The sequence below is a fragment of the Vicugna pacos genome, chromosome 8, assembly GCF_048564905.1.
Source record: "Vicugna pacos chromosome 8, VicPac4, whole genome shotgun sequence".
NCBI lineage: Eukaryota > Metazoa > Chordata > Mammalia > Artiodactyla > Camelidae > Vicugna > Vicugna pacos.
Genome location: NC_132994.1, coordinates 54,558,606 through 54,577,314, shown reverse-complemented (window position 1 = coordinate 54,577,314; position 18,709 = coordinate 54,558,606). Strand labels below are relative to the sequence as shown.

The following is an 18,709-nucleotide window of genomic DNA, read 5'->3' as shown; positions in this document are numbered from 1 at the left end:
TTTGACCTTCAGTTAAATTGTATTTGCATTGCTTCTCAGATAATTTTACCAGACTTCCTTGCCCTTCCAGTTATAGCTTTTCTGCTTTGCTTCCCTTCTGTCCCTCCAATTGCAGTGTGTTGTCAACTCAAGGATAGCAGTACTAATGAGGATTGTCCAGAGATAAATGATCATTTCAATCTGACTTAAAATGTTCACCTCAGAAATGTTGATATGGAAGTTAGAATTAATTAGTAAATGACGAATGATGCTGTACCCCTGATTAGAATCGTATGTGAAACTGTCCTTGGTTTCACACTTCACATTGTTATTGACAGACTTATATAGAACAGTCACTGGTTTTGGCAAGACTATCCACAAAAAAAAAAAGAAAAAAAAACTGACTTTTTTTAAATCCAAATTTCTACTGAATAAAGTTTTGACAACCATGTGGTCAACCATGGCATCTGATCTCCTAAAATTGTCACTTAGTGAATGTAGTGTACAAAAGCTCCCAAGACTGTCAGGTTATGAACAGTTAAGGGATCTGAGTACCTGTGAGTGGGAGGCGTACGGACATCAGCACATACCAGAGCAACTATATCATGAGTCAGGCTTGAAAGTGGAAAGGATAGATGCTCGTCACGGGATGGATTAGGTAACTCAAGGCTGAAGCTTTAATATAAGGTGAGTCATTGTGACTAAGCTATTATTTATTTCTCCCAAGTTTACTTTGCCTTTAAGGCTAGCGATTAAAAGATCTTAAAGCCTGAGAAGTAAAAGGTCTTGTAAATAAATGACGATAAAGGCTAGGAATGACAGAAGATCAGGATCTTCACATTGGATGACCACCTTGTCCCAGTCTAGAGGAGGAAATTTAGTCATAGGGAGGTGGTCCAAATCGTGTCTTTCAGAATAAAGGCTCATTGTTTTCTTCTAGAGTCAGACAATCCAAAGTTTGGATTCCAGTTCCACCACTGACTTATTGTGAGACATCAGGCAGGTTACTTTACTTCTATGTGAATAAGTTTAATCAAATAAGTTTAATAGCAGTATCTACCTCATAGGTAATGCCTGTAAATCAGTTGGTGTCAGCACAAAGAGCTGAAGACTTCTCATTATGATGATGGTGGGTCATATGACTCCAGGGGCTGACTTAGATGCCTGGGATTAGAGAAACCTAATGTGTCTGAGCTACGAGGAGACAGGGATAGAGGAGTGTTTGTGCTTCTGGTCTAGCAGGGTGGGGCTCAGTAAGACAGCCAGGGAAAGAGGATGGCAACATTCTATGAGGAGTGAAAGTGGATTAGGGTCAAGGCAGAACAAAAAGATTCCAAGGACAACCATTGCTTTGTGTGCTTTAGCAAAACTCCATTTATTTTAGCTGAGGCTAAACTCTGAAGAGTTTAAGCCTAGCTCTGATGATAAGAAGTCCTGGCACAGTATTGCTTTCCTATCTCAAAAGAAAGGGCCTAGGACTTTCACAGGTGTAAGCCGCTGTCGCAGCACCTCCATCTCATTAGCCTACCACTGTGTCCAGGGAACAAGGTAGAGTAGGAAGTGCCTTTGTGCAGGAAACACAGTGTTGTGGGTATCCTGCAAGGTCACTCTTATTACCAGGCAGTTCTCCAATGTAATATTCAAATGATAAGAGAGTGGAAAATAGTTTAAATTGACTAGTTAAGAAGGCTTTGAATTAACACTGAGTCTTGGTGTAGTCACCTTGCTTGGAAGTCATATAATCCTTTAACTCTTTAGCTCATTTATTCATCAAGCTTACTTTAACCATCTGCTAGACTAGACACTGTTTTTTATGGAAAGAACTCAGAAACATGGAAGAACAGAGTAGTTACGATCTGGAGTACACAAACTATAAGGGAAGTCTGAAGGAGCCATGGAAGTACCTTTGCTGCCAGGGAAGTCTCCTCGGTGGAAGGGGCATTTGACTTAGGACTTGAAAGATCATTGAAGTTTGCCAGATGGGAAGAGGTATCTTGAGCATGTGAAAACGTACGTGATCATACGGCCAGTCTCAGGAGTTGAACAAGGGACCACAGGGAACAAACAGCTTTTCAAGCAGGACTGTGACATCTGATGTGCTTTAGTGGGGAGATGTCTCTGAGAACAGTATTCAGGATGGATCTGGAGAGGAGACTAAACACTAGAAGGAAGAAAGGTTTGAGGGCTTAAATACAGTAGCTTCAAAAGGATTGGAGAGAAGACACTGCATGAGAGTTCTGTTGTAAAATGATAGGGTCAGTTGTTTGGCAGTGTTGAGTGAGGTTGGAGCATCGTGAGGGAGAAACTGAGGATGACCCTGAGGGGTCTAACTTTGTAAACAATAGAAGGTCATGTATCTGGTATCAGAACAAAGGAGGCAGGGCAGGTTCTGGTTTGAGGTGGGGATGACTGCGCAGATACGAGTAAGGTTATGTTACAGATCTGAGCGGGAAATTCTTGTGGAAATTTAGGCAAGCAGTTGTGAATGTGGAGAAATACTAGGTAGTAACTGAAAGTACAGGCTTGGAATCAGAGCCTGAATTAAAATTTCAGCTCTACCTCTTTTAGACCACGTGATCCTGGGAGAGCTGTTTATCTCCTTGGGTTTTTTCTTCATTTGATCTTTACTACCAGACAAAATGAAATTAATATTCCCACATTTATTACAATTTTGTTTTCGATTGCCTGATGTCTATTTGTTTGGGTTTGTTTTTTGTTGTTGTTGTTGACACTTTTTTAAAGGTTTGTTTCTCTTAAACAACCTGAATGTTTTGGGTTTTGGCCTGGTGTGAAAGTTCCAATCTTAACAAACAGGCTTAGTTTTATTCCCTTTAGCTTACTTTTTAAACTTTGTTTTTTTTCCTTTTTTATGGTAGGGGTAGGTTGATGGTGTGGAAGTTGTAAGGGTTGGTTTTTTTGGGGTTTTTTTGGTTTTGTTTTTTTTTTTTACATTTTTTATTGATTCATAATCATTTTACAGTGTTGTGTCAAATTCCTGTAAGGGTTGGTTTGATGCAAGTATTGTGTTTCCCTGTAATAATTTGGAAGTTGTGCTATAATTTTTCATACTGTTAGTGGTTACATTTTCATTCCCATTTCTTGATTATTAAATAAAATTTAATTAGTATTTCCAACAGAGATGCTCTTATTTTTCATTCCACAGCCCCCTTCCAATGGTTGGTGAACCAGCTTAAGCCATTAGATTCCTTTTTCTTTAATTAATATTTAGCATACAAAAAAATTAATGACATGGAGATGAAATTTATTTAAGTGTAAGTAATCACAATAATTGTTAAGATAAAGGACAAAGATTAAAATTTTAGCACTTAAAATCAAAACAAAAGGAAATCTAATTGTAATCCCATAAATGTCCTGAAAGGTAAAAACAATTTAGTCATGAAAATTAACTGAAAAATATCTTGGCAAACATTTCGTACACATTCTCTAAACTGAAAGTCAGAGAGATTAGCTTATTTTTCCAAGGTCACACAGAATTAGGGGCAGAATCAAGACCCAAACTCTCAGAGATTATCACTTGTCATTTACTGACTGACTGGTCATGATGTTATCAGCTATACTGGTAGCCAGTGTTACCAGTAACTTATTCATATCCTTCCGTATCTTAGTAAGAAACTAAGACAACAGCTGTGTATATTTCAGAGGTTAAGAGTTAACATTGCTCTATTCTCTGAGTGTCATGTCTTTCTTTCCCTCATACAGTAAAACACGTACTCTCCCCCACACTGATGTAACCCTATTCAGAAGGACCAAGCTGGGCTCTGGTAAGGTTCAGTTTCTGATGAGAGCACTGTTCCTGGCTTGCAGATGGCCCCTTTCTTCTCACGTGCTCTCTCCTCTGAGCATGAAGAGAGGAAGAGTGAACTCTCTGGTGTCTCTTTTTAGAAGGATAGTAATTTTATAGGATTAGGCCCCTACCCTTATGACCTCATTTAACCATGATTACTTCCTGAAGGCTGTATCTCCAAATACAGTCCCCTTGGGCATTAGGGCTTCAGCATATGAATGGGGGGGAGGTGCAGGGGATGCAGTTCAGTCCACCACAATTGTTGATTTTTTTTCCCTTGTGTTCAAAAGCCTCATTTTTAATGAGAAAATACAAAACTTTGATATTATCTATCAACCACAGGGAATATTTTAAATAACTAAACCTCTCAGGATAAATTAACTTTCAATTATTATTAAAATATTGAGATGTTTTATGTGTCATCCTTCAGTTTAGAAGGTCACGTGGTCTGTACTAGGTAGTGATCCTGGCACTCACTAGCACACTCTGCAATAATATGAGAGTATTGCTTGCTGTTTCACCATTGTTTGCCTACTCTCCATATGACTATTTAAAGACGACAGTTGTTTAAGAAGGCACTGTAATAGGATCTCCACTTCCTGGTAGAAAATAGAAGTGGAACTCAAGAGTTTGATAAATATTCTTCCTTTAAAAGGTTATTTGAGGTAAAACTAAGTATTGTTTTAATAGTGTCTAGCCCTGTAGTGATTTATACCACAACCTTAAGAAGTACCCTTAATTTTCTGAACTGGAATTATGTAATATGATGATAAATTTAGCAATAGTAGTTCATATTGAAGTGCAAAGAACTATTCTAACAATGTTAGGTGTAATTATTCTTCTAAGCCTCACAGTAAATCTGTGAGAAGTTCCTATATTTAGCCACAATTCACCCCGACAGAAGTGAGGGATAAGAAGGTTAAGTCATTTGCCTTAGACCACACAGTCATGGGTGAATGAATCAAGAAGTAGCTCTCAGTGAATCAGGAAGTAATTGTTACTACCCTTGGTTACATACAAGTTGTGAAAAACAGGATGATGGGTGCAAAAAAGGAAAAAAAGGACCTTTGCTACATGGAAATCAGAATATAAAAAATGCTAAATTTGTGGTGGGTGTCATAAGAGCAACAGTGAGCCCTGGCAGGGACGAAGCTCCTGGAGAAGACCTCACAGGCACTGTTCCTCCAGAAGCCATCAGTAGATCACTTGGGACCAGGATCACTTGGGAGGTTTGTTTAAAATGCAGATTTCTGGGCCCACCCTAGAAGTAGTAAGCATGAATGAGGGTTAGAGCCCAGCTCTGTGTTTTTATGAGGCTGCTGCCTTAAAAGATAGATCTGTTTGGATGAAAAAGGATGGCAGCTTTCCCAGCAAGGCAACAACAGGGGCAGAGAGGTGGAGAAGCATGGTTTGTTTGGGAAGTGTAGGAAGGAGGAAGATCTGTGGGGAGAAGGAAGAGGCTGTTTTGAAGAGCAATGCAGAATAAGACCGAATAAAGGTATTAAGGCCAGGTTGAGGTAGGACTTGAGAAATCAGGGAGTTTCAATTTCATGTGGAAATAATCACAGATATTCATGAACAAGAATGTAGCCTGATGAAAAATGTCATATAACACGTTGATGGCAATGTCACCCAAATCTGGGTGACAGTTGTGTTTCCTCAGGGGCATCCAATCCACAGTGGGCAATCAAATGCATTAAGGAAAATCTGTGAATGAGTAAACTCTTATTTTACAAATTTTACCTTACCAGTTTTTTTTTTTTAACATTTCTGAGTATTTCCTAAAAATATTTATTTCTTATTTTGTCTTTTTGGCTTCTGGATCTCTTGTAGGAAAGGAATATGTTACATTCATAAATGTCTTCAAAGACCTCTGAAGTTATCCTCAAAATGGGGTGTCAAAGTCAAAGACTATGTAGTGTGAGAGCTAAGAGTGAAGACAGCCGTGTCATCCTGCATATCTCTAGGTTTCATGGTTCAGATCTGTTTCTTTTTTCTGCCTCTGACCCTCCTGTTTTGTTGGTACAAGCATAAGTTGCTATGGCCTCCACAGGAGACAGTAGGGCGCTATCTATCAAATTTTAAAATTGAGCAATTCTGCTTCTATATAGATACACTGACACCTCTATGCAGAGATTTATAACAGTACAGTGATGTTCAAGGTCTGGATTGATCAAATACTGAAAGCAGCTTAGATAGTCAATAAATATCTGGTTGTATAAAATAGGCAATGAAATATTATATAGTCACTAAAAAGATTGTTAGTTTCATGTTGGTATAGAAAGATATCTAGGATATATTTTCAATGAAAACAGCAAGATGCAGAGCAGGAGGTGTGTTGTGCTACAGTATGTGTGTTATTTATTTATAGAGATGGAGGTGGAATATAAGAGGGTCTAAGGTTAGAGGAAAACCTCCCTCCCATCTTTTAATATTTTGTACCATTTAAGCTTTGACAAAGTCCATTACTGTAAATCTGCCTTTTAAAGTGAATCAAAATGTACATTATCATTAAAAGCCTGCCAGTAAGATATTCTCACATAGAAAATTCAGGAAGTGTCATGTGCATGAGTGTGTGTGATCAAAGTAAATGCATCTTAAGACAGTGTTAGAATTGTGTTCTATGTCTGTTACTTCTTTCCTCCAGTTTTATTGAGATATAATCAATATAGAGCACTATATGTTTAAGGTTTGCAGTATAATGATTTGACTTACACACGTGATGAAATGGTTACCACAGTAAGTTTAGTGAACATCATCATCTCATATAGACACAAAATTAAAGGAATAGGAAAAGTATTTTTTCCTTGTGATGAGAGCTCTTAGGATTTATTCTCTTAACAACTTTTATATATAATATACAGCATTGTTAATTATATTTATCATGTTGTATATTACATCCCTAGTACTTATAACTGGAAGTGTGTGCCTTTTGACTGCCTTCATCCAGTTCCCCCTCCCACCACCTTCTGCCTCTGGTAACCACAAATCTGATCTTTTTCAATGAGTTTGTATGTTTTTTTGTTTGATTTTGAAGTATAAATGACCTATAACACCAGTTAGTCCCTGTTGCACAATATAGTGATTAGGTATTTCTGTGCATTTCAAAATGATCACCACGATAAGTCTGGTTACTGTCTCACCATACAAAGATACTACATAGTTACTGACTATATTCTCCACTCTGTATATTTCATACCCATGACTCATTTATTTTGCAGCTGAAAGTTTGTACCTCTTAATCTTCCTCACTTATTTTTCTCCTCCCCCCACCCCACGTCCCTCTGGCAGCCACCTGTTTTTTTTTTTTTGTATCCATGACTGTTTCTGTTTGGTTCTGTTTGTTCATTGGTTTTTTTAGATTCAACATATAAGTGAACTCATACAGTACTTGCCTTTTCTCTGTCTAACTTATTTCACTTTTCATAATACTCTCTAGGTCCATCCATGTTGTCACAAATGGCAAGATTTCATTCTTTTCTATGACTGAATAATATTCCATTGTCTGTGTATGCCCATCTTCTTTATCCTTTCATCTGTTGATGGACATTTAGGTTGCTTCCCTATCTTGGCTGTTGTGAATAATGCTGTCCATCTGTTACTTTTAATATGTGTTCTCAGAGACATCAATCATTTCATTCAGTCATTCAGTAAATATTTATTGTGCACATACTATGTGCTTTTACTTAAAGTAAACTTTTACTTGGGCCTGAGAATTTCTTTAAAACTATGGGCTTTTAAAATTAGAAAGAAGGAACCTTGAAGATCAATTTCTTCCTGTTTTAGGCAAAAGAAACCCGAAATCCAAATAAACTTGTCCGGGTCTCACCATGTGTTAGCAGCAGAGCTGCTGGGAGAACCCAGACCTCCTACGTGCCCATCCCCAGTTCTCTGTGTGCACCACCCTCAGCGCTGTCAGAGGACCAACTCACCTTGGGTTTTCCTCAGCCTTTTCTTTCCATGATAGTAAAGTCAGTTCAGATCCCTTTCAGTGGATTTGGCTCCTCAAATGAGTATTTCCGGAAAGACTTAATTGGTAGCAAAGATATAGAATCTCTAATATTAAATATTTAGAGGAAACCAAATGTTCTGAATTTTATTTTTTTCTCTTAAAAAGTAGCATTTTAATTTATATACTATGTACTGTCTTCAAAGTTTATGCTATATGTTTTGTTTGGATACTTTTGCCTATAATGTTAATCACTCATATTAAAAACGTGTTTGGTTGTCATGGCTGAAGAAGCATCATATTAAAAAAATAGTTTTGTGGCGTATACTTTTCCCTAAAGTGAGCAAGGAGCATGCATATGTAAAGAAGAAAGGAAGGAAGCATTCCATCACTGAACAGCATTTTTTGAATTGTATGTTTTTACTCAGCTCTCAATATTAAGTCGCCCATAACTAGGTTATGAGCGTGTCCGACGCAAGGTCAGTTGCTTATTTGGTCCCTCACATCCTTCTGCTGACTCAGTGTGACATACCCGTGAGGCATATCTTTCATCAACTATCAGTGTTTCAGATTCTCACCCAAATCCTTCTAATACTTACCGAACCAACGCTACGATGGAACAAGTGAAGGCACTGACTTTCGCTGTGGAGTTTGTCACATTCTTTAATGAGAGAGACAGATGGTGCTACTGTTGGGCTTGAGGGCATCATTTCCGTATTAGCACTGAGACCAGAGCGTGTGATGTAGGCTTTCTTCTCCAGTAATAATGAACCAGACTAGAGGGTTTTTCCAGTTCCCAACGAGTCGAATTCAGTGCATCTTTTTCGGCCTCATTGTTTGCATATTAAATTATACTAAAAATTAACAGTAGTACTTTTTCCCTGAAAATATAAGGAAAGCAAAGGCCATGGTTGCTTCATAGAAACCAGGGAATCCCTCCATGTGTGTTAGATGCAGGCCACTTACACAGCCCTGACTGTTCAAGTTTTCAACCTGCCTGTGTTTGGTTTCCCTCCTTTCTCTTGCTGAAGCTGCGAGAGAAGTCATCTGGTTGGAGAGAGAAGAGCGAGCCAGGCAGCACTACGAAAAGCACCTGGAGGAGCGGAGGAAGAAGTTAGAGGAGCAGAGGCTGAAGGAAGAACGGAGGAGGGCTGCTGTGGAGGAGAAGCGGAGGCAGAGGCTCGAGGAGGACAAGGTGAGATGCTCGGAAAAGGGCCGCGGGCTCGTCTGTTCCAGAAACGCAGCACATTTACCATGAAGCTCTCCATTCAGGTGCTGGGATGCGCGGCAGGAAGGCTTCAGAGGCAGCAGCTTTACGGATAGTCAGTTTCTAGGGGAGGTTGTGGCATGGAAATCCGATTGAGAATCGTATGGTTGTTGTCGCCACAGAAACTTTAAAAGCCCATTTCTCTGGCCTAGGTCTGTAACTTACTTTTGTTTACTTCATCTATACTGAAGTGGTAAGACTGCTCCCAGGAACTGGATTTCTGGAGGGCTTTACCTTTTACATTTTCGCATACATTATCTCATTTAACTCTTACTCAGCCCTCAAGTAAGTGTTACCAGTTTTTGTGAAAGTAGAAGTGTAGACTCGGAATCAGTAAGTTACACGAAGTCATACAATTCATTAAGTTGTGGGGTCAGGATTACCCACATCCTCAGATTCCTAAATGTTGTTTTTAAGATACAGTACCGCATGTGTCAAACATCTGTCTGAGCTAAGACCTGCACCACCAGACTCATGTGAGTTGATGAAACCATCATACTCCCAGTAGTAATAATAACGGTCATTTATTGAAGTACCTGCTGTCTGCCAAGGGCTTTATCGACTGGAACTTAATAATGTCAATAACCTCCCCTCCCCAGGTTAATATTACTCTCACATTAAGGTGTCGGACGTAGGAGATAGATCAGGAGTACTAAGGTTGAAATCTAAGCAGCACCTCTCACTCCACTCTGTCTTGAGTTGAAGAATCCTCAACCAGCAAGGTTGACTAATCGTCAGCCCCTCTGTTCCATTTAAGGAACGCCATGAAGCTGTTGTACGACGTACAATGGAAAGGAGCCAGAAGCCAAAACAGAAGCATAACCGGTGGTCCTGGGGAGGTGCTCTCCATGGGAGCCCCAGCATCCACAGTGCAGGTAAGTAGACAGCAACTGCTTTCATAAACTACTATTTTTTTTTTCCTGCACAGTGAAAGTCTCACTTGCTTCTTTATTCTAAGTCTATATTTGCAAAACAAAAATCCTGCAGAAATAATTAAACTACAATTAAATGTTGCTTCTACTGTTTGAGGATAAGGGGGTGATGGAGGTAAGAAGATAAGGTCCCCTCCCTCCACATGGGCTGCTTTTCTCATTTGTTACAAAATTCTTTAAAGAAATAGAAATCTCTGCAGTGTTTCTAAATAAATAGCTAGTTTCAACTCTATGTTATTATAAGTAATTGATTTGTATAGGGGTTTCAGGACGATGGAATAGGTTAACCCGTTTTGTCTCTGTCTCTGGAGGAGTCATAGCAATATTGATGATCAGAGCCAATACCATGAGCTTATGTATCCTGACCCTACAGTGTATGCAACACTCAGGCTCAGTGAGAGGAAGTGCAGATTTCTGAAGCTAGAAATAATTGTGGATGTCAAAGCGATTCCCTTGTTCTTAAATGGACATAAAATCATACTGACATTTGGACTTAGCAAAAGGCTTTACTTTTGTACTGTAAATTCAATATGCCTTGGATTTTATATAGTGTGTCAGTTCTTTTTCATTTGTGTGAGTCTAATAAACTTTTTTTTTTAATTTACTTTGAATAGTCATTGTCTTACATTCTGTCCCCAGGTGGTTTTGTTGAATCATCATTCACCTTTCTCGATTTAGCAGGCCTGGACCACCACTTCACAACTTTTGGTGGTACTAGAAAACCTGGTACAGACATCCTTGTGATTTGCCGATTGCCTGACCTGTAGCTAGCTCCTCAGACCTAGGGCCAGCTCATCAGTAGCTGAACCATCACCACCGTAGTCATAACGCATGCTTACTGTCCTGCTGCGTAGACCTAGATCTGGGATACGGCACAGTGTTTCTCAAGTGTTGAGAATGTAGCTCAGGTGACTTAAAGGTATGGAAATAAAATAATTACATGTGATATGTTTACTTTCTCTTTAAAGGATCATTTTGGATAAAACCTTAAAAAAAATGGTTTTTTGCTGATAAATCACCTGGGATCAAAGTACATCTGGTTTGTCTTTATCCACCCAACCCCACCGCGCAGTCAGTGTAGCTATTAACACTTCCAGTTTTCATCTAAGACTGGATTTTTGTTTGTTTGCTCTTCTCTTTCACTCCTAATGTTCAGTGTATCTTCTGTAACCCTTCATTTAATAAAAATCTAAATGTATTATTGCCACAACTTTCTTTCCTATGCAGTGAACCATACTTGAAAGCACCCCTGCCTTAGCTCTTCATGACCCCTTGGTGTTTGAGGTGGGGCACATATCAAATCTGGGATCACTAGGACCACTTATATGCGACACTCCATTCTAGGGATGGTTTTGCATATGTGTTTCATGCAAAAAAGCTGTCAAGGTGTATATTTTTGTAAACTTACATATTTTTCTTTTACTTAGCTTCATGTTTTACATGTGTATGTTACACATGTAAATCTGCTAAAGATTTTCAAACATTTCTGAGGGGAAATGAAGTTACTTAACTTTAATTCTTGTTTTCCATGCTCAGAATTTAACATATGATCTTTGTTGTTGCCACTTAGAGCAAGAGAAACCAACGTTGTATTTGTGAGCTGTTGGATAAAATCCATTTTATAAGAACTGTGAACTAGAAGAAATTGCCCCTATACTAGAACAGAGAAGTTTGAAAATAATGGGAATTTGCCAAAATTCTCAAAGGTCAAAATGATCTGCTGTGGTCCTAAGAGCAGTGACCAGGTCTTACTCATTTTGAGTACCCCTTACTTCACAGCAATGCCTAACTTGTGGTAGGTACTCAGTGTTTATTTTTACCAACAAACAGATCCTAAAAATTAAATTTAATCCAGATTAAATCAGTGTGTTGTCTGACTGCCCGCACATCAACTAGCGCTGCTTTGTAAAACTTCATACTTTTTAAACTGATTCTTCATAAATCCTTTTGTGTATTTGTGTTTTACTCAGAGAGAAAATAAGAGATTAAACATTCTTATGTGTTAAGTAATATAATAAATAAATACATTTACTATACCTCCATATAGGCCTGCATGTAGACATAATTTTTCCCGCAGATCTTAACATACAAAGCAATATCAGAAAATGTATTGCTATGAAATCTCCTGGAAATGACTTTCATTATCGTTCCTTGTGCCCTTGAACCTCACGTTTTATCACTGAGATGTTCCTTTTGACAGTTTTACCTTAAATCTTTTCTTTATGTTAGCATTGCCCTAAGAGCCCATCAGTTAAGTGTAAATTTGAGTCGCAGAAACGTTGTTTGGTTACTTTTCATTTAATAATTAAAGTGCTTCGTGTAATTCAATAGTACTTCAATAAATTTTTTAAAAATTTAATTAAATGGCTTCAATCATGAAAACGAGTCCTTGTAGAAGATAGGAATATCTGATTTGGTGGAAGGCTTGCTTATCCCCTGTAATAATGACCAAAAATGGTTATTCTGTGGGGGAAAGTTTAAACCTTTTACTACCAGGGTTAGACCAATGGGAACTAGGTTCGAAGGCCTCTTCCACAAGGAATATTTTGGTTTGTTTTCAGTTTTAGAGGAAGTTAACAATAGAAAATAAAACAAGATATGGCAAAATCCCTGTAACTTTGACTCTTGAAGGACAGAACATCTCCCTGCCTCCTAGGTAAATGTAAGGATGAAATGTTTAGACTTTTATTATATGCAGTTTTATTCAGGGAACATGATGCATGCTAGTGAGCTTGGTTACAGTTACAGCTTGGCTCCACTGCACAGAGAAACTATCAGAGCTGAGTTTTATCTTTACACAGCTATTATTTCTCTTCTGACTTGAACTTTAAGAACTACTCAAAAATTATCCAACAGCAGTAAGAATACTATTAATAAACTTAAAGAGAAGGAATTCTGATTTTCTTTTTATTGCCACCAGTTTTGGTAGGCAAGTTTATAGGCTAATTCAACATCTTTAAACTACACTAAACTTTGTGTTATAGGCACAGAGGTGTGGTTATTAGTCGACTTTTAAAAAGAAATGAGTAACAGAGTCACAGACATAGAAAACAAACTGTTGGTTAACAGGGGGAAAAAGGGGTGGGAAGGGATAAAATAGGAGTTTGATTTGTAGAACTAACTACTATATATAAAATAGATAAATAACAAATTTCTACTATATAACATAGGAAACTATATTGAATATCTTGTAACCTATAATGAAAAAGAATATGAAAATGAATATATGTATGTATATGTATGACTGAAACATTATGCTGTACACCAGAAATTGACACAACATTGTAAACTGACATACTTCAATTAAAACCCACAAATATTTATCATACTAGTGTTTCGTTCCCTAATATTTAATTGCTTAATTTCCCAAAGGAAAAAAAATTTTAATAAAAAAAGGAAAAAGAAACGCTATAGGAGCCATCCTTTCCACACCTCAAGTATTTCTTTTACTTTCTTCTTAATCTGTATTTCTATGAAGAACTCTAATGACCTGGGTAAAATGACTCTACATGCAAAGATACCAGCAAATGCACACAACCTAGTGTTCTTTTCATTCTAGTGTTTGCGTCCTATCTTACCAGCACTGTTACTACCCCATTCTTCCCACTTTGGGAAATGATGCAGGCATTCGCTTTTATGGGCTGTTTTGTTGTCGTTGTTTTGCTTCACAGTCTGCCTCCATTATTTTCGTTGCCCTCATCTGCAACTTTACTAAATTCTCCAGATAGAGGTGCAGTCAAAAGGAAAACAAAAAAACGTGTTCTGTTATTTACTTAATGCTTTTTTTTTCTGGATGTTTACAGATAAAAATAAGCATCTGCTGGCTTTCCTTTGATCTTCCTCCATTTGTCGTATTATAACAGTATGCTTGGATTTCCCTGGGTGACAAACTGATGAGCTGAGTAGCTACTTTATCCTATGAGGAAAATGAATATTATTTCTTGCCTTTAAGTTACCTTTAAAATGTCCACTTAGAAAACTGTGCTGTAGTAAAGATCTAGTAATAGAGCTGAAAGCATCCAATCCTAGTTTTTCCTTCCATCAGTGAACTAGGAAATTTGCAATCCTGCATGCTGGCTGTCAATTAGCATTATCTCCATTTGTTTTAGATCCAGACAGGCGGTCAGTTTCCACCATGAATCTTTCGAAACATGTTGATCCGGTCATTAGCAAGCGGCTCTCCTCTTCATCTGCAACTTTACTAAATTCTCCAGATAGAGGTACAGTCAAAAGGAAAACAAAAAAAGTGTTCTGTTATTTACTTAATGCTTTTTTTTTCTGGATGTTTACAGATAAAAATAAGCATCTGAAGTTGCTTTCCCTACGTTTCTTAAATAGGAAGAAAAAAACTTCAGAGTAAAAAAGCAATAAACGTCTGAGCAGCATTTTCCTTGCGACAAGAACATTTCTCATTTTAGAACTTGGCTGAATGGTTGCATTTAGCAGTGATGGAAGCGGTGCTTCTCTCAAGTTTTTAGTACATGAGTTTACAGCTCCAGAAATCACCCACTTATCCACCAACATGCAAATAATCTTTGTTATGAACATTTATTTTACTTCAATCAGATTGTCTTTGACTTTCCACCTGTACTTTGGGAATTCCAGGCTTTAACTTTCTAAAAAACCTTTTTAAATGATTCATGTTGGTAGATTTCATTTTACTAATTTATTTCCCCTTTAACCAAACCTTTCTTACTGCATTTCTTGTGTGCGTGAGTGATTGGTTTTTTTGGTGTCCATTCATTTAAAAGGATTTGGCCTAACTTCAAGAATATCATCATTTAAGCCTCCTGAGTATTTTAATATTCATAGTCCTCCAATTAACATTTTATTTGACTTTTGAGTTTTATTCATCCCATGGATTTACAGTACATGAATGTTGAGTTATTTATAAAATGAAAGTTTTATTTTATATATTTATATATCATAGAATGAAAAATCAAGCATTTAAGATGTTACTTGTTTTACATAACTAAAATGATTTTAAATTTAAAAAACCAAAGAATTATTATGCAATATAAAAACATATACTCTTCAAAAGTAACAAATTATGGTTACTTTAAGTGCTTTATTAAGAAACTGATTAGTTTTGAAGTGTTTATAGTCTTTAAAAAGAATGTAAAGTGTGCATGTTCTATATGTGTGTATGTGTATTTGTATATTTTGTATTGTATAAAAGTTATGGTGTCATTGTAATGTACAATATAATGTGTTCATGTTATAACTAATCTCTTAAAGCAGTAAATGTTTGAACAACTTCCTATTCTTGTCTTTTAACCTAATCTTTTTTAACCTAATTTGCATGAATCATCAATATGAGACGTGTAGTCAAACTAGGGGCCTTTTATATATTAGAAAAAAGTTTTATGAGTTAGAGTTCCTTTCCTAAGTAGCATTTATTTTCAAACTCATTCCCTTAATATAATGTAAAATATAGCATGTGATTGCTGTTCTTACAGTTGCCTATTCAAGTTTCTTTGGAATCGGTCACTTACTCAGCACTTGAATTTTATATTTTTGTGAACCTGGATCTCAGGCAAACTATAATTGGGACTTCAGTAATTTTCACTTAAACCTTGCTTATTGCCTCCTGCAGTCCCATAGCTGAAACTGGGGCAAGGATGGAGTGACGAAATGGGCAATAAACCAAACAGTGTCCTATTGACACTTCTGTGGAATGACAGTGCTGTGTCACCTAGAAATAAGATGTTATGTAGATTCTTCATGATACTATCTGACTGGATATCCTTAAGTAATTGGATCTTAAAACTGGGAAAAATTTGTTGGCTCTATTACCCATTTGGGGTAATAGAGTCTCTAAGAGGCGAAGGGCCTGACTTATCCGCCAGGTTAATTGCTGGACAGCAGGGACCAGGACAGAGATCTCCAGCTCCTAACCCATATTGTTGCCAAGCTGCATCTTCTGTTCTTTCCTTCATGGATGCCCTTCCTTAGCTCAGTCCTAATTCCCTGCCTTCTTCCTTTGGTGAGGTTAGGGGTCAGGGGCAGCTCAATAAGCAGTTCATAGCTGGGGCCAGGAAATTGCCCCTTGAATCATGGCACAGACCTATAAAATACTCAGCTGGACTAACAGGATAATGGGGACAAATACTCAGCTACACTAATAGGATAATGGGGACAGCACTAAATCTGGGGTTCCACTTCTCCACCCCCTTATCAAAAGAACTGGGAACCAGTTCTGGGTTTGACTGGTGAGGTTAGCTTGGAAGGAAGATCGGCTTCATCCAGGGGCTCCTACATGGTCCAGGAAGCAATTTTTTTAAGTTAGGCAAAGCCCTCAGCACAGCAAGAGGGCTCTGTCTTTCAATGAGAATAGAAATCTTCTGAATTTGGACTTCTTAATATAGAGATTTAAGTGATTTAGTTAGTATAATTTCTTTTCTGCTACCTATTTTTAAATTTGATTATGCTTTATTATCAAAGTAGAAAGCATTCTTATCAAATTATTAGAGGCTTTACAGACAGATATTTAGAGAGTATACACCATTACTAGACTGAGCTTTCTCAGCCCTACAGCACAGGCAGGGCTGAGAAATAAATTTAATAAAGCTGATATTAAATTGAAACTCAGATACTATCAAAGTTGACATTCAGCTGGAATGCTCTACTAGTTATTAAAAATCTGAACTATTTCCATACCAGCTGGTAAATACCCACTTCACCGAGCTGAGCTTCCCCAGGCACTGCAGAGCTAGTGACTGGTATCTGCTAGCTCTGTGCCTTACCCCACCAGCATTTACATATTTTGATTATCACACTTGAATACAGTGTCGCATAGACTGATAAAATGACCGAAGTTATAGGAAACCTGATTACCAAAGATTTCTATCATTGCTGCAACAGACAGAATATTGCCACTGGAAATTTTTACAATAAAATGTGTATTTTTTATTATGTTACACTACCTGCTTAACCAGCTTTTTTTCTCAAGGAATAAGAATAGAGAATTTGAAAAAAAGTAAGACGTTAGCTATTCTTTGCTAGGAAAATTAGTCCACACATTTTTTTCCCAGAATCTAGATTAGAGGACAGGGTGGTGGACCTAAAGCTCAATTTTTCCCACATGTTCTGTTTGACCTGAGCAGGGTTTTTTGTTTTGTTGTTTTGTCATTTTGTTTCCTATTTTAATTTGAATTAATTGCCATCATATGAAAAAAATGGAAGATTTCATGTAACATTAAGGTTTCCAACTTTTAATGAACAGTCAGGATCTGGCAACTCTTGCCTGATTTCTGTGTGGCCCCCATCATCCAGAACTGAATAGTGATCCTGTTTATGGAGGAACAGGGTGGTGCAAATATGTATGCTGTTTGGTTGCCTCCCTGGGCTGGATGATCTATTATGGGAATTATCAATATCTCATTTCAGTGCTTCAATAGGATCAGCACTATAGGTTAGTTTCATGAGAATTAATATGTCTTCCTTCATGAGCTCATCATCTTAAGATCAGGCCCTTTTAGGTGAAAAAACAAAAAACAAAACAGCTAACTAACTAACTCTCCTGTATTAACCTTTACTAAAAAGTTATCTTATGGGAGAGGTCTATTTCTCTCTTCCTCGGGGCATAGTTCTGAATGTGGTAGAAGTGGAAACACGTTTCTCCTGGTAAAACGTTTCACTCACAGTTTCAGAATTACAAAACAAATCTCTTCAGATTTGCTTTAAACCCAAGTCAAAGAGGGTTTTAATTTTCTTTATTTGAGGCACATTCTTTGGTTGATGCCTTAAAGACCAACAGAAATAAAGTAATTGCACTTCTTAATGAAGGGGGAAAAAAGACATGTCATATCAATGATAAACCGTCTCTGCAGTTCTAAGCCAGTCATCCTACAGAGTTGAAGAAAAGGAAGTATTTACCTCTTCTCCCCTTGATCATCTACTGAAAATACAGTTCTGTTGAAGATTTTAACTTAATCCTAATCACCTTTCCCCACTAATTTCTCTGAATGTATTCTAATTTTAGATTACTTTCTGTTGTTGGTACACATACACACACACACATGGCCATACCACAGTTTGTAATAGCACCTATCCTATTGTGCGTGCTACTGTGTAACTATTACAATAGTTTTTATAATAGATATTTTTATTTATGTCTTAATATCAGCAGCTAAGATTTAGTTGGATCATTGAAGACTCTCCCAATAAACAGAAAATCTAGTAAACAATTCACTGATTCTTAAATTTACCAGAGCCTTGATTGAAATAGCTACTCTTTTAAAATAAAGTCACATATTTAAAGTACTCGTTGGAGGTTGGTACTTCCTTTCAAATAGGAGCAGATATTTTCTGTAACAACCTCTAACATCAGATGGCTTCCATTAACTAAAACTTATTTTCTAGAATTTAAATGTCATTTCTTTAAAATATAGCACATAACATATAAAAATTATTATAAGAACAGTTATTCCAGAGGCCAGAGGACTTGCACCTGCTGCTTTTGGTACAGAACAGAAGTGGCCCTGTCAGGTTTAGACAGTTTTAAAGGCTCGTCTAAGTGAGTTGGCAGTGTGTTCTAAAATAGAGATACAGTTCTCCCTCAGTGTTCATGGAGGGTTGGTTCCAGGAGCCGCCACAGATATCAAAATTCTCAGATGCTCAAGTCCCGTAGCGGGCCCTCCGCATCTGTGGATTCCGCATCCATGGATACCGAAGGCCGACTATATATTTATTGGGAAATATCCACATATAAGTGGACCCACACAGTTCAAACCTGTGTTGTTCAAGGGTCAACTGTATATGATCACGTTAGTGAT

The 18,709-nt window shown here is 37.5% G+C and overlaps 1 protein-coding gene across 2 annotated transcripts in view; it reads left to right on the top strand.

The window, feature by feature from the left end:
* MAP7 (microtubule associated protein 7) overlaps window positions 1–18,709 on the top strand; it is a 156,361-nt gene that overhangs the window by 106,984 nt on the left and 30,668 nt on the right. For both annotated transcript variants that reach the window (XM_072965909.1, XM_072965910.1), the window contains exons 4-6: window positions 8,765–8,928; window positions 9,758–9,875; window positions 14,042–14,152. In XM_072965909.1, the coding sequence (XP_072822010.1) occupies window positions 8,765–8,928; window positions 9,758–9,875; window positions 14,042–14,152 (393 nt within the window). The remainder of the gene's footprint in view (window positions 1–8,764; window positions 8,929–9,757; window positions 9,876–14,041; window positions 14,153–18,709) is intronic.